Here is a 13,920-nt window from a genome sequence, read left to right as displayed (position 1 = left end):
TGACATGATATGGCCAATATCATTTTGCTCCTTTTGATCTCCATCTTCGGGGCTCCATGATCATTGTTGTCACCGGCATGACACCATGATCTCCATCATCATGATCTCCATCATCGTGTCTTCTTGAAGTTGTCTCGTCATCTATTACTTCTACTACTATGGCTAACACTTTAGCAATAAAGTAAAGTAATTACATGACGTTTATGTTGACACGCAGGTCATAAATAAATAAAGACAACTCTTATGGCTCCTGCCGGTTGTCATACTCATCGACATGCAAGTCGTGATTCCTATTACAAGAACATGATCAATCTCATACATCACACATATCATTCATCACATCCTTTTGGCCATATCACATCACAAGGCATATGCTGCAAAAACAAGTTAGACGTCCTCTAATTGTTGTTGCAAGTTTTTACGTGGCTGCTATAGGTTTCTAGCAAGAACGTTTCTTACCAATGCGAAAACCACAACGTGATATGCCAATTTCTATTTACCCTTCATAAGGACACTTTTCATCGAATCCGATCCGACTAAAGTGGGAGAGACAGACACCCGCTAGCCACCTTATGCAACTAGTGCATGTCAGTCGGTGGAACCAGTCTCACGTAAGAGTACGTGTAAGGTCGGTCCGGGCCGCTTCATCCCACGATGCCGCCGAATCAAGATAAGACTAGTAACGACAAGCAAATTGACAAAATCGACGTCCACAACAACTTGTGTTCTACTCGTGCATAGAAACTACGCATAGACCTAGCTCATGATGCCACTGTTGGGGATCGTAGCAGAAATTCAAAATTTTCTACGCATCACCAAGATCAATCTATGGAGTAATCTAGCAACGAGGGGGAGGAGAGTGCATCTACATACCCTTGTAGATCGCTAAGCGGAAGCGTTCAAGTGAACGGGGTTGATGGAGTCGTACTCGTCATGATCCAAATCACCGATGATCCTAGTGCCGAACAGACGGCACCTCCGTGTTCAACACACGTGCAGCCCGGTGACGTCTCCTACGCCTTGATCCAGCAAGGGGAGAAGGAGAGGTTGGGGAAGACTCCATCCAGCAGCAGTACGACGGCGTGGTGGTGGTGGAGGAGCGTGGTACTCCAGCAGGGCTTCGCCAAGCACCGCAAGAGACGAGGAGGGAGAGGGGTAGGGATGCGCCAACAGAGAGATTCAATCGCGTGTTGGGCTGCCCCTTTGCTCAAGTATATATAGGGGGAGGGGAAGGGCTGCGCCCCCACCTAGGGTTCCCTCCCTAGGGGTGGCGGCAGCCCCCAGATCCCATCTGGGAGGCGGCCAAGGGGGAGAGAGAGGGGGCGCACCTAGGGTGGGCCTTAGGGCCCATCTGCGCCTAGGGTTTGCCCCCTCTCCTCTTGAGGACGCCTTGGGCCTTGGTGGGAGGCGCCCCAGCCCACCTAGGGGCTGGTCCCTTCCCACTATTGGCCCATGTAAGCCTCCGGGGCTAGTGGCCCCACCTGGTGGACCCCCGGACCCCTCCGGTGGTCCCGGTACATTACCGGTGATGCCCGGAACACTTCCGGTGGCCAAAACCATACTTCCTATATATTAATCTTTACCTCCGGACCATTCCGGAACTCCTCGTGACGTCGGGGATCTCATCCGGGACTCTGAAGAACATTCGGTAACCGCGTACATACTTTCCCTATAACCCTAGCGTCTCCGGTCAATAACCAACAGCGGGATCTGGATACCCATGTTGGCTCCCACATGCTCCACGATGCTCTCATCGGATGAACCATGATGTCAAGGATTTAATCAATCCCGTATACAATTCCCTTTGTCTAGCGGTACAATACTTGCTCGAGATTCGATCGTCGGTATCCCGATACCTTGTTCAATCTCGTTACCGGCAAGTCTCTTTACTCGTTCTGTAACACATCATCCCGTGATCAACTCCTTGGTCATATTATGCACATTATGATGTCCTACCGAGTGGGCCCAGAGATACCTCTCCGTTTACACAGAGTGACAAATCCCAGTCTCGATTCGTGCCAACCCAACAGACTCTTTCGGAGATACCTGTAGTGTACCTTTATAGCCACCCAGTTACGTTGTGATGTTTGGCACACCCAAAGCACTCCTACGGTATCCGGGAGTTGCACAATCTCATGGTCTAAGGAAATGATACTTGACATTAGAAAAGCTTTAGCATACGAACTACACAATCTTTGTGCTAGGCTTAGGATTGGGTCTTGTCCATCATATCATTCTCCTAATGATGTGATCCCGTTATCAACGACATCCAATGTCCATGGTCAGGAAACCGTAACCATCTATTGATCAACGAGCTAATCAACTAGAGGCTTACTAGGGACATGGTGTTGTCTATGTATCCACACATGTATCTGAGTTTCCTATCAATACAATTCTAGCATGGATAATAAACGATTATCATGAACAAGGAAAAATAATAATAACCAATTTATTATTGCCTCTAGGGCATATTTCCAACAGAGGTTTCACTGGCCCAATCCACCTGATTCCCCGTCGATCCGCCTCGACCCACGTGGGTCAGAAGGCACGAGGAGGCCCTCGTGGAATTGGAGCCACGTGCAGAACGAGCCTTCTCCTCGCGCCGCCGTCGGCAGCAGCCGTCCTTGCGGAGGGATGCGTTGCTGAAGGGGATGTGTGGCTGGAGAAGGATTTAAGCTTTCAGGGGGATTGGGTGAAAAGGGGGGATTCAGCAAATCCCCTTAAATCCCCTTCTGTCAATACCTCCACGATCCCTTCCTGTCAAACAAAGTCTAAGGGATTTAAATGTGAGGGTTCGTTTCTCACAAGGTCTCCAACTTCAAGGTTTTATTAATCAGACTTGGCTCCTGCTTTGTAAATTTAAAAGGTGTACATATGTTCAAAAATAAAAGGCTAAAAAAGGGTATAATCTTCTCCAAATCTTCATGATTAGAATATATCTTCAGCATAATAGTCTACAAAACTTTGTTGGAGACATGTGTGAAACTTGTTGATTGCACAGTGTTGTATGGGCCAGAAATATGAAACTTTATATACATTGTACAATTTTAAAATATACATTGAACATTTTGTGATATACGTTGAAGAAATTATTTTTCTATTTATATTTTCTTTTTCTTCTCTTCTTTTGTGTATTATACAGTTTACCATGTTTTAAAAATTATTCATTGAATATTTAAGAAACTGTTCACCATATATTCAAGAAAAAGCTCACCGTATATTAATAAAATGTTCAATGTACTTAAATTTTCTTTCATTGTGTTTTTAAAAATTGTTCGGCGTATATAAAAAAGTGTTCAACCTGTATTTAATTTTGTTTCAATGTATATCAGAAAAATGTTCAATGTATAATTTAAAGTTGTTCAGTGTATATAAAAAATTCTTTCAATTTTTGTTCACTTTTCCGGGTTTCAAGGTTTTGTTTGAATTTTGAATTTTCTTTCACATTTTCAAACATTATAACATTTTGTAATAAAATTTGTTGACAATTTTGAAAAGAAACGTTGATTTTTTTAAAAAGAAACAGATCTACTACTGTAGAAAATACTTAAAGAGTAGCGCTTGGTTTTAGGAAGCGACAGTTTCCAGCTCTGATTTGTAGCCCGAGGTCGGGAGTTCGACCTCCCGTGCCCCTTTTTAATTTTCGAGAAGTTTTACATTCGGTGCCTGTGAATGGGATCTAGCCTCTACGCGTGCTCCTGTTTAATGATAAGAAAGAGATAGACATAAAGTGGAAATAAAGTTATGAATTTATAGCCGGCTCTTGATGACATGACATGCCTATATAACCAGCAGCTAACTATATTATTAACCAATGCTTTAAGGGCAACTCCAACACACAACCTCGAATGGTCGCCTGCATTCGTTCGGTGCTAAACGGACACAAATTACAACCAACACGCAGGAGCATACGAACAAACGTCTGTTTTTTGCTCGTCGTCGACACATTTCTGGTCGAAATTTAGGCCGCGTTTGCGTCAAAATGGACAAGACGGAGACGGGCGGGACGCCGCCCTTGTCCTCCCCTGGTCCGTCCATTGGGGACACAACTCTCCTATTTCCCCCATCATTCCCAAAAACTCCATTTTGGACTAGAGTTCATACAACCTTTCATGAACGGAGAAAGTTTCTGCCCTACAAGTTTGCGGGCACCCGTGGCATCAACTCAATCCAAAAGAGATGGGAGTTTATTCAGCAAGAATTCAACAAGTTTTGTGCCGCACTTGAGAGTGTTGAAGCTCGTCCTGTAAGTGGTCTAGGCATGGGCGACTTGGTATGACCTCTTCCTCTTTCATTGCAATGTCATGTTCATGTTTGTTGCATCTTGTGTCTTGGCTATTACATTTGTGGCCTTCTTTTTTATTGTGTAGGCATTTCAATCTTTGGAAGCCTTCAAGGCCCGACATAAGAACAAGTCATTCACTCTTACTCACTGTTAGACACTCATCAAAAATTGCCCCGAGTTCAAAGATCAAAATGCCGCTCTAAAGAAGAAAGGAAGGCCGGCGACCGTGGCTGGGGACGGAGATGGGTGAAGAGGCCGAGGGGCAAAACTAACTTAAAGATCGACGAGAAGCGTGATGCGGCCTCTTTCACCTTGCAAGAAACTTTGCACGACATGATGACTCAAAAGGAAGTGAGGGGCGAGAGGAAGCATTAAGAAAAAGAGGAGCAAATGAAGATATGCTAGGAGCTCCAAACGAAGAAGCTTGACGTGGAGGAGACCGTCAAGAGAAGGAAACTCGACATGGAGGAGGCCGTCAAGGGAAGGAAACTCGACATGAAGGAGGCCGTCCAAAGTCCAAACGAAGAAGCTCGCGATTGAGGCCATCAATGCCGACACCAAAGCAAAAAGAGGTGGCTAGCAATCATGACCGCATACTTGACCAACATGTCCCTGGAGAGAAGTTGGTCCGAGAAACGGCAAAAGAAGATGTTCGACCACTACAACATGAACTAGGAAGGCCTCGGCCATGGACTATGGCCATTCTTTTTGAAGGTTGGCAAGTGTGTCGGCCGTTGGCTTTGTTGCAGACGAGAAAACTTGAGGGTTGTTCTTTTCGAAGGCTGGCAAGTGTGACAACCGTTGACTTTGTTGCAGACATGAAAACTCGGGGGGTTGATCATTTTGTAGGCATGAACTATGGTCACTGGTGAACTATGATCACGGTGTCAAAATTTGAGTTTTCTATCCTTTGTAAAAAAAGAAACATCAGGCGGTTGGACGAAATGCGCCCAACCGTTAGACGCACATCAAACACAAACATAAAAAAGCCGGATACCGTCTCTTTATCTAATCGAAATGAACAAAAATCTGACAAAACTGATGTCCGTTCGGGGGTTTGTGGCCTAAAAGAAGCTGGCGGTACATCAAAGCTCATATGCGCCAGCGGTCGCCGCAACCAAATCCTCGGGCCATTATCTAAAAATAAATAAATAAAATCCTCGTCTCCTTTTTCTCAAAAAAGGAAAACAAAAACAAATCCTCGTCTCCTTCCTCCGCTATGCCCAGGTCTGACGTGTTTCTCCAAGAGGCCCTAGGTACCGTGGCCGCCGCCGTCTCCACCCGCACACAATCCCGGCTCGCCGCACGTTCACCCCCCCGACAGCCGACCTCGCCTGCCTCCCGCCACCGGTGCCCCGCCTTCAAGGGTCTCCAGGCCAATTCGACTCTGTTCACGGCGGCAGAGCCGAGTGTTCCGGCGGCGGGCGGAGCCCGGGGTCCGTCAAGCTCGTAGATACGGGATTGGGAGCACCACTTGACCAGACAGGCCTCCGTTCGGCTCGGCCCTCGGAACCCAAACCCCGACGCCCGTCGCCGATGACGCCGACGCCGGCGCGCGCCTCCGCGGCCGCGGCCCACGCCCTGCTGCGCAGAACGAGGTGCGCGCGAGTGCTCTCTCTGCCCCCCTCCCTCCATCCGCGATTTGTTCTGCTCCGGCTCATCCATTCGTCTTTCTTCACCTTCCCCCCCAAACCGCAGATGCTTCGCCGCGGCGAATCAGATCCGGACGGCCTCGAGGGCCTTCTCCAGCGCGCCGGCGGGAGCGTCCGAGCCGCAGGTACATTTCCTGTCCGCAAATCGCATGTGCAGTGGCCCATAGAGTTTAGAGAATTGCGAGATTGATTGAGGTTTACTCTGTCCGTGAACATTTAGGGCCCAGAGAAAGTCGCCGGAGATGACGAGCTTGATGTTGCTATCGTCGGTGGAGGCATGGTGGGCCTGGCTGTTGCTTGTGCACTCTGTAGGTATTGCTGCCTTGGTGTACCTCTGTTCCTTGCTTCCAATTGTTTTGATGAGCTCAGCTTCGTGTTGCTCTTAGTCTGAGAATCGATCCTTATAATCTGATAATTAGCTATTAAAGGAATGCTGACACCATTGGATTAAAGTTCTCCCTGCCATTTTACTAGTTCCATGTCAATTACTGCAAATGCTATCAGTAGTGCAGGATAGTCTGGTGGCTGTACGAAAACACCATGTGTATGAATTTGACAATCCTATGCTGTGGTTGTTTTAGATTAGAAACACCTATTCTGTATATAATCTTGGGTTTACGCTTATTTATCCTTACATGCAGCCAATATGCCATTGACCAAACACCTGCGAGTTGCCGTCATCGATAGCAATCCTGCATTGAAGTCAATGAATTATCTCAAGAAAGATGGTATACCTGATTCAAGGGTCAGCACTGTTACTCCTGCAACCATTTCCTTCTTCAGAGGTAAGGTTGTAATAAACATAAAATCGATATGTCATTGCTTTGTTACAAGCCAGAATTTGGCGAATGTTGGCAGTGTATCAATATCTGGAACTAAAGGGTGCTTAGTATGTTTTGGTGATAATTCAGAAAGGTCGATCCCTTTTGTTGGTTTTGACAGTTGTTTAAACAAGACATGCTACTAGCTTTTAAATTGATCTGAAGAACCCATCTGTGCTTACATAGGATTGTTCCTATAACCTCAAAGTGCTTCACTCATAACCTACTGCTTTGCGATGTTAGCTAAGTAACTGATATGTGCCTAGCACCTGTCATCACACAATATCCAGCTGAGCTGCATTTCTTGTTTAGTGTAGTGATAACCTGGAACTTCATGTCAAATAGGCACAATCACGGATGGTGCTGCCAACTCTGCTGATCTATATATACCCATTGTTCCTTTTTTGCCACTGGTTGTGCCTAATCATAAATTTGATTAAATGTGTAAAACTATTTTTGCTTATTGAGGATGAAAAGTGGAATGCTTGACAACGCGTAGTTTCAGAAGTACAACATCTTAAAACATTCCTTATTATGTGTTTGTAGCTACTTCATTTTATTTAGTAGCTATAGTATTGTATAGTTTGACATATATTTCATACTTGTATTATGCCATGTGACAGATATTGGTGCATGGGAGCATATTCTACAGCAGAGACATGCTTTCTTTGGTAAAATGCAGGTGATGACATACAATTTTCATCATATGGATGGTGATTACCTTTCTGTGCTCACCTGCTTTCTACCACTACATCTATTCCTACACTAGATATAATAATTTATATATGTTGGTGTTCCTATGATTGATAGATTGTCAAATCAAACTAAAATGACATTTCATGATTCATCTGTCTGCTTATTTCCTATTTTCTTCTGTTCCAGGGGAAAAATAATTATGGGTTAACATGTAATCAAGTTTGTTAATAAAGCATAGAAAACATAAATACCTTGGCAGTTTAATGGGCAATAGAATTTTTGTGGGCCTTTTGAGCTTGGGCTGGCTGTAAAGTATGCATGCCCGTCATGTTGTTTTTAATATATGGATGATTCTATATAGAGGACAAGTACATCTAGTTCTATCATATCAGTTCCCTATACATGAAAAACTGGTAGCATAGCCAAAGATTATCCACTACAGATGCAGTATCCTGTAGATATATTATGCGTTGTTTGAAAGCTGACCAGTGACCAGTTGTATTCAATATTGTGACCTGAACTCTTAAGCAGATTTTTCTGTCATCTTTGTATAAGAATCATATTTGGCCTCCCTTACGTGTCTTCTGACATCATGGGATTAAATATGTTTTGGTAACTGAACTCATGTTATGTTTCTGATATTAATATATTTTCCGCACAATCCTAATAAACTTTAAATTTCCAGTGCTGAAGCTTGGGAGGGGAATTCAGAATTATGCTAGGCAGCCTTTACATTGCATAGTAGCTGTAACTCCGTGAATGGATATGTCGATATTATCATTTACAAACACCATAAATAAATGGTATAAGTGCTATATAACGTATGAGAGGGACAAACGTTGACTTGCTGTTCTAGGTTAGTTTTAGCTGTCAACGTTGTTTATCAATCTGATTATTGTGTGTGCTCTATTGAACCTATGTGATAAGCATTATTATTTTTATCTCCGATCTGCCTTATCTTATTGTACCCTTAGTTCCATGTTGCTCATTGAGGAAAAACTACCGAGTCTCCATTCAAGTACATGGTTTCTTGCAAGATCTGGTCTGACTAACTTTATTTAGGACATTCTTTTAAAACATGATAAGCAAAGAAGGTTTCACTAAATATGTCAGATGCTCATGCAGTAACCCTGCCCTCATAGAACATGGCAATAAATTGTCATGCTTACAAGCATGTAAGCATGTCCTTAGAGCATCCTGGGGAATTTTTGCAAGTTCATTGTAGTGACTTGCAGCACTGCTACTTTATTTTATTGACTACCTGAGGTGTTATGTTAGATTTGTAGCATATAGTCTCATTAAACTAGTTTATTTCTGTCCTGATATGTTGAAATGATTGGTGAAGTACTGGCTTATATCCAATCTTAGGGTACAGCTTAACTCTCTATGGTCCATAACATGGCTGTTTCATGGCACATGTTTAAATATGGGGAGATTTCGACTTAGTTTGTTTCTTTACTAAATAGACTGAATATGGTGCAAACCTCAGTGCCAACTTGATTTCTGCAATCGATGGTCCATGTATAAAAATATGTTGATTAACTTCATCATGTGATTGATAACTCAGAACAAGTCATTGATGCTTCTCTATTGAATCCATTTGATTCATTTGTCCCACTGAACCAAATTGAATGAACTATTGAATCGATCACAATAAAATGGTGAAATGGAACATGCACAAATGCTTCACACTTTCAAAGTTTTCCCACTCAATTTCCGAATGGAACATAAATACATTGACATAATGGTATACCTTATTCGGCCCCTGTTTTACCTAGCTCATTTCATTTAAATTTTGGATATTACTTGAAGCTTAACTATGATTGGATGGTACATATTGTATGCCTTATTTCGTGCATATTAGGCCATTATTATGTGATCTTTTCATGGCAACTGTTCAGCCATATGTATATGCATTAGCATGCCTCCTTTACCTTTGGTCTTGTCCTCTTTTATTTGTGGCGCTTGCAAACAATGACAGCAACAGTTTCTTCATTCTTATTTGTTGCACTTGCACACAACAAGAGCAACTGTTTCTTCCAACTTATTTGCTACACCTGCACACAACAAGACCAGCAGTTTCTTGCTTTAGATAGTGGGTGTTCAACATAAGCATTGATTGCAATTTAACACATTTTCGCTGGCAGGTGTGGGATTACACTGGACTGGGATACACAAGGTACAACGCAAGAGATGTGTCCAAAGAATATCTTGGGTATGTTTGAATGGGAGCTGCTGTAAACTTGTAATTGTCTGATAAACTTTTTTTCCCACTGGTTCATTGATAACCTTTTGCTTTGTTTTTCCGTTATTTAGATGTGTGGTGGAGAACAAGGTGCTTTGCAACTCACTTCTGTTACGCTTACAGGTCTGTATCTTTCAATAAACTTTCAATGATTTTGATCTGTATCTAGATGTTTAGACTGATGTTGAACTTGTCTAATAAGACCTCACTCCATACAAATGGTTTTCCTAGTTTATAAACTTGTTGAATACAGTACAGCCTTACAGCCCACACATTCTAGAGAGCAAAGTAAATGTTATACAAGAGACCTTTGTCATAAAAAACAGATTACTTGCTTTTATGGCACCTATCCCATATATTAGATTTTTATTAGCTGTACACGATGATTAGTTACCGACAACATATTTCGTTAGAATTGTTGGTCATGAAGCACAGTTCAATTTTGTGTGTGACATTAATAGTCCTCATAAGGTAATCTCAAATATCCTAAAAATATCAAAGAACAGAACACACGGAAATTAATGGCTGGGTGGTTTCCAGCTAGATGTTGCACTTATATTGTTATCTGACTTTCTTTCCCATTGAAATAGTCACATTAAATTGCTACTTAAGATGTTTCCCTTGCCAGGAGCAAAAGGAAGACATTGGAAAGATGGTCTACCCTACCCGATTGGTGTCTCTTGCTTTCCCATCAAAGAGCAGAAACGTAGGAGTAGCAGGACTGAAGCCACCATCAACTGAGGCAGAGGAACTACGCCGTAGTAATTTGGTTAAACTTGACCTAAGTGATGGACAGACTTTATATTCAAAGTTGGTGGTAAGTTCCTATATATGATTCTCCATTCATTCAAACTTTTGTATCTCTTTATTGCCTTCAGTCACTTATTCTAAATTATGGTCACAGGTAGGAGCAGATGGTTCCAAATCCAATGTAAGGCAGATTGCGGGCATAAAAACAACTGGTTGGAGTTATCCTCAGAGTGCGATTATCTGTACAGTAGAGCATACTGCAGCGAATGACTGTGCATGGCAGAGGTTTCTCCCTTCTGGTCCGATTGCCCTGCTTCCAATAGGCGACAACTTCAGCAATATAGTGTGGACAATGAGCCCAGAGGAGGCATCACGGCATAAGTCAATGAGCTCTGAAGATTTTGTGATGTCAGTGAACCGTGCATTGGATTTTGGTTATGGACCGCATCCCAACTCTAGTAGTCTTGACCATTACGTGGAAAGGTTGTTTTCTGACTTTGGAGGTACTGCAGCGTCTACGAAAGAATGCTTTGAAGTACCACCAAGGGCAATTGGGCTGATCTCAGAGAGAATGGCATTTCCATTGTCACTGATGCATTCCCATGATTATGTTTCAAAAAGGCTAGCCTTAGTTGGTGATGCTGCTCATACAGTGCACCCCTTGGCCGGTCAAGGTGTCAATTTGGGTTTTGGAGATGCAGCTGCCTTAGCAAAAGTTATTTCTGAAGGAGTTTCTGTTGGTGCTGATATTGGGGATGTAAGTACCTAATATTGCTGTGTTTTGGTTAGATTTATGCAGATACTACTGTATCTAGCTCCTATGAGTAACTCTTAATACTATGAGCTGGTCATTCGGCAAGCTAATCTTTCTTACTTTAACTCCTGGTTTCTTTATTTGGATCATTGTTTGTCATCATCTTGCATATGCTGGTTACTCTAGTATAAAACAACATGTTCATCATGGACAGCAAACTAACCAAACCTTTTCCCATTTGCCAGCTATCTTTGCTGAATCGGTATGAGACTGACCGCAAGGCTGCCAATATTGCGATGGCGGCAGTTCTAGATGGCTTCCAGAAGATGTACTCTGTCGATTTCGGACCCCTCAATGTTCTAAGAGCCGCTGCATTCCATGGTGCCCAGTACATATCACCACTGAAGAAGAACATAATATCTTACGCAATGGGCGACAGCAAATCGCCTCTGTTTTCATAAGCAGTACTGTACCAAAATGTGTTAGTTCTAAACTTGTTGGCTCTTGGCTGTCATGGCAGCACTGTACCAAAATGCGTTAGTTCTAAGCTAGCTAGTACTATATCCCACCTGAGAAACTAGTTGGATAAAATGCAACAAGTACTCTATCTCAAAATGCAAGACATTATTTTGACACCATCATAGTGTCAAAAAACTTACATCTTGAGATGGAGGGGGTAGTTAATAGTAGTAAATAAGATTATATTTCCTGGATTTGTTTTCATGTGTGTAAGGCTTGTTCAGTACGTACTTTGCTTGCCATGGAAGATTAGTTTATTTTTTGTTGGCACATTTTTTATCTGGGAGGTTATATATGCAGAATGCAGACCTTTTTTTTGGCGGGGAGAATGCAGACCATTATACACGCAGGGTTGAGGCTATATGTTTTTCATTTCTCAGCGTGCTATCTGTTGTTTAGAGCGCTATATTTTGCAGCACATTATCTGTGTGCACATTAGCATTTGTTAGCTTCTTAACCCGCGCGGCTCATATGGTTTCGGTGTTGTACTGTTGTGGTGTCTGTCTTTCAGATTCGACGTGGATAGTGGTATATGGTTCGGAAGAACAGAGATGATGCACATCATAGGGGAAATAGAGTAGGTTCCTTAGGATTTTGATATCTTCACTTGCACGGTTCATGTGATTTTTGTTTCGGCTTCGGATTCGGTCTGCAGTGTATAGCCGGGTTGCTTTCTCGCATGGGCAACAGTCATTGCTAAACTTCTGTCCGACCTTTGCTTCATGTTTTGCAACATGTAAACTCTCTAGCAGCCTTCCCCATGACTAGGTGATTGAACATCTTCTAAAAAAAAAGGTGACTGAACATCTTACAGCCCCCTCATAAAATTCTGTATGAACTCGCATGTAGCAAACGGACTCTGGAATTTGTCCTCGCATAGCACATCTCTCTTGGCCTTCCAGATTGCCCACAAACTTTTGCCAAACGCCACGTGAACACCTTAACTTTGGCCGGAATATTGTGCTTCCACATCTTGATCCATGCTTTCACTTCCTTCTCCGGATTAGAATCCCCCGGTCTTTCATCTAGCCAAGCATCTCTTCTATTTTTAGTGTGGATCAGCATGCGATAAGCTGAACGAACTGAAACCTCCCCCGATTTATGTCGGTTTGCATGAATTCCGTCCCGTCTATTCAAACCTTGTTTGAATTGTATGCGGATAGCGTTGGATGAGTGTCTCTCGCATCCGTGTCGGTGGACTGGTTCCCCCGTTTGTGGATGGATGCGGGAGGAAATTCGAGGGTCAGCGTTGGAGATGTTGTAATCACCATGTGGTTTTTCCGGACGTCTCCAACATCATGTAAATACTTGAATTCTTCATTTCTTCTTATGAGTAGGCAACACTCATGCCAGATTGACCCTAAAAAAGTTGGTAATTGATACTCCCTTTGTTCATAAATATGGACACATTTTAGTGTGCTTGTTCACTCATTTTAATTCATATGTAGTCCATATTGAAATATCCAAAGCATCTTATATTTATGAACGAAGGTAGTAATATCGTCCACCACCATGTGATTCATGTGGTAAGCAATCCAACTATTCAAAAAGTAGTAATATCGTCCATGGTTATGCCCAAAAGGAAAAAAACATGGAAAAGACAAAAGATACTTTTTAATGTTTTATCAGGATGTTTTAAATGCCTAAAATTGAGAAATACTCTGTTGGAACCATGGGAATGCTCACTCACAAAAAATAAGGAACCATGGGAATGCATGGTTCAAACTAAAAACATTTCACTTTTTATATTTCATGTCTTAGTTATTTCATTATTCAATAACTTTTATAGGGCACACTCATTTTTCTAAATTTCATGTTTCTTCTAAGTTTGCACTTTTTAATGTAAGTTTTGATTAAAAATGTATTTAAAAATACAATTTCTGTGGCTAGTAAATTCAATTTGCCATGTAGTTTTTGGATTTTCAATGTTTTTCCTACTTACTTTAGTATTCGGATAAACTTCGTCCCCGCCCTCCCATTTCCCTGATTATTTTGCACCACGAGCGTGAAACTACACATCATTAATCCATCGACAACACTGCTGAGGATAATTTCGTTGGATCGACGCCTCCCAGCAACGTGCCGCACAAGATTACTTTGGCAGTGAGACATCATCACAGGTCACCAGATGGACACAAGACAGGAGTATAACCCAGCTTAACCCTTTGCCATGGGCAATAGCCCTACTTCTGCTTATA

At 42.5% G+C, this 13,920-nt stretch overlaps 1 protein-coding gene across 1 annotated transcript; it reads left to right on the top strand.

The window, feature by feature from the left end:
* The first annotated feature begins 5,480 nt into the window (after nucleotides 1-5,480).
* Nucleotides 5,481-12,040, top strand: LOC119287512 (ubiquinone biosynthesis monooxygenase COQ6, mitochondrial-like). The gene is made up of 10 exons (XM_037567061.1): nucleotides 5,481-5,883; nucleotides 5,984-6,062; nucleotides 6,158-6,245; nucleotides 6,579-6,722; nucleotides 7,382-7,440; nucleotides 9,602-9,669; nucleotides 9,771-9,822; nucleotides 10,328-10,516; nucleotides 10,604-11,206; nucleotides 11,449-12,040. The coding sequence occupies exons 1-10, from the start codon at nucleotides 5,822-5,824 to the stop codon at nucleotides 11,662-11,664; spliced, it is 1,560 nt and encodes a 519-aa protein (XP_037422958.1). The 5' UTR covers nucleotides 5,481-5,821; the 3' UTR covers nucleotides 11,665-12,040.
* Nucleotides 12,041-13,920: the final 1,880 nt, after the last annotated feature.

Source organism: Triticum dicoccoides, chromosome 4A (assembly GCF_002162155.2).
Source record: "Triticum dicoccoides isolate Atlit2015 ecotype Zavitan chromosome 4A, WEW_v2.0, whole genome shotgun sequence".
Lineage (NCBI taxonomy): Eukaryota > Viridiplantae > Streptophyta > Magnoliopsida > Poales > Poaceae > Triticum > Triticum dicoccoides.
Note: the sequence above shows the minus strand (reverse complement) of the source record. Positions and strands in the feature narration are given on the sequence as shown.

Bases quoted from the DNA above. Each gene is read 5' to 3' on its own strand.
- LOC119287512 (XM_037567061.1), top strand. From the start codon at position 5,822: ATGACGCCGACGCCGGCGCGCGCCTCCGCGGCCGCGGCCCACGCCCTG. The intron at 6,246-6,578 runs GTAGGTATTGCT...CCTTACATGCAG, and splicing joins GGCTGTTGCTTGTGCACTCT to CCAATATGCCATTGACCAAA. The intron at 10,517-10,603 runs GTAAGTTCCTAT...TTATGGTCACAG, and splicing joins CTTTATATTCAAAGTTGGTG to GTAGGAGCAGATGGTTCCAA.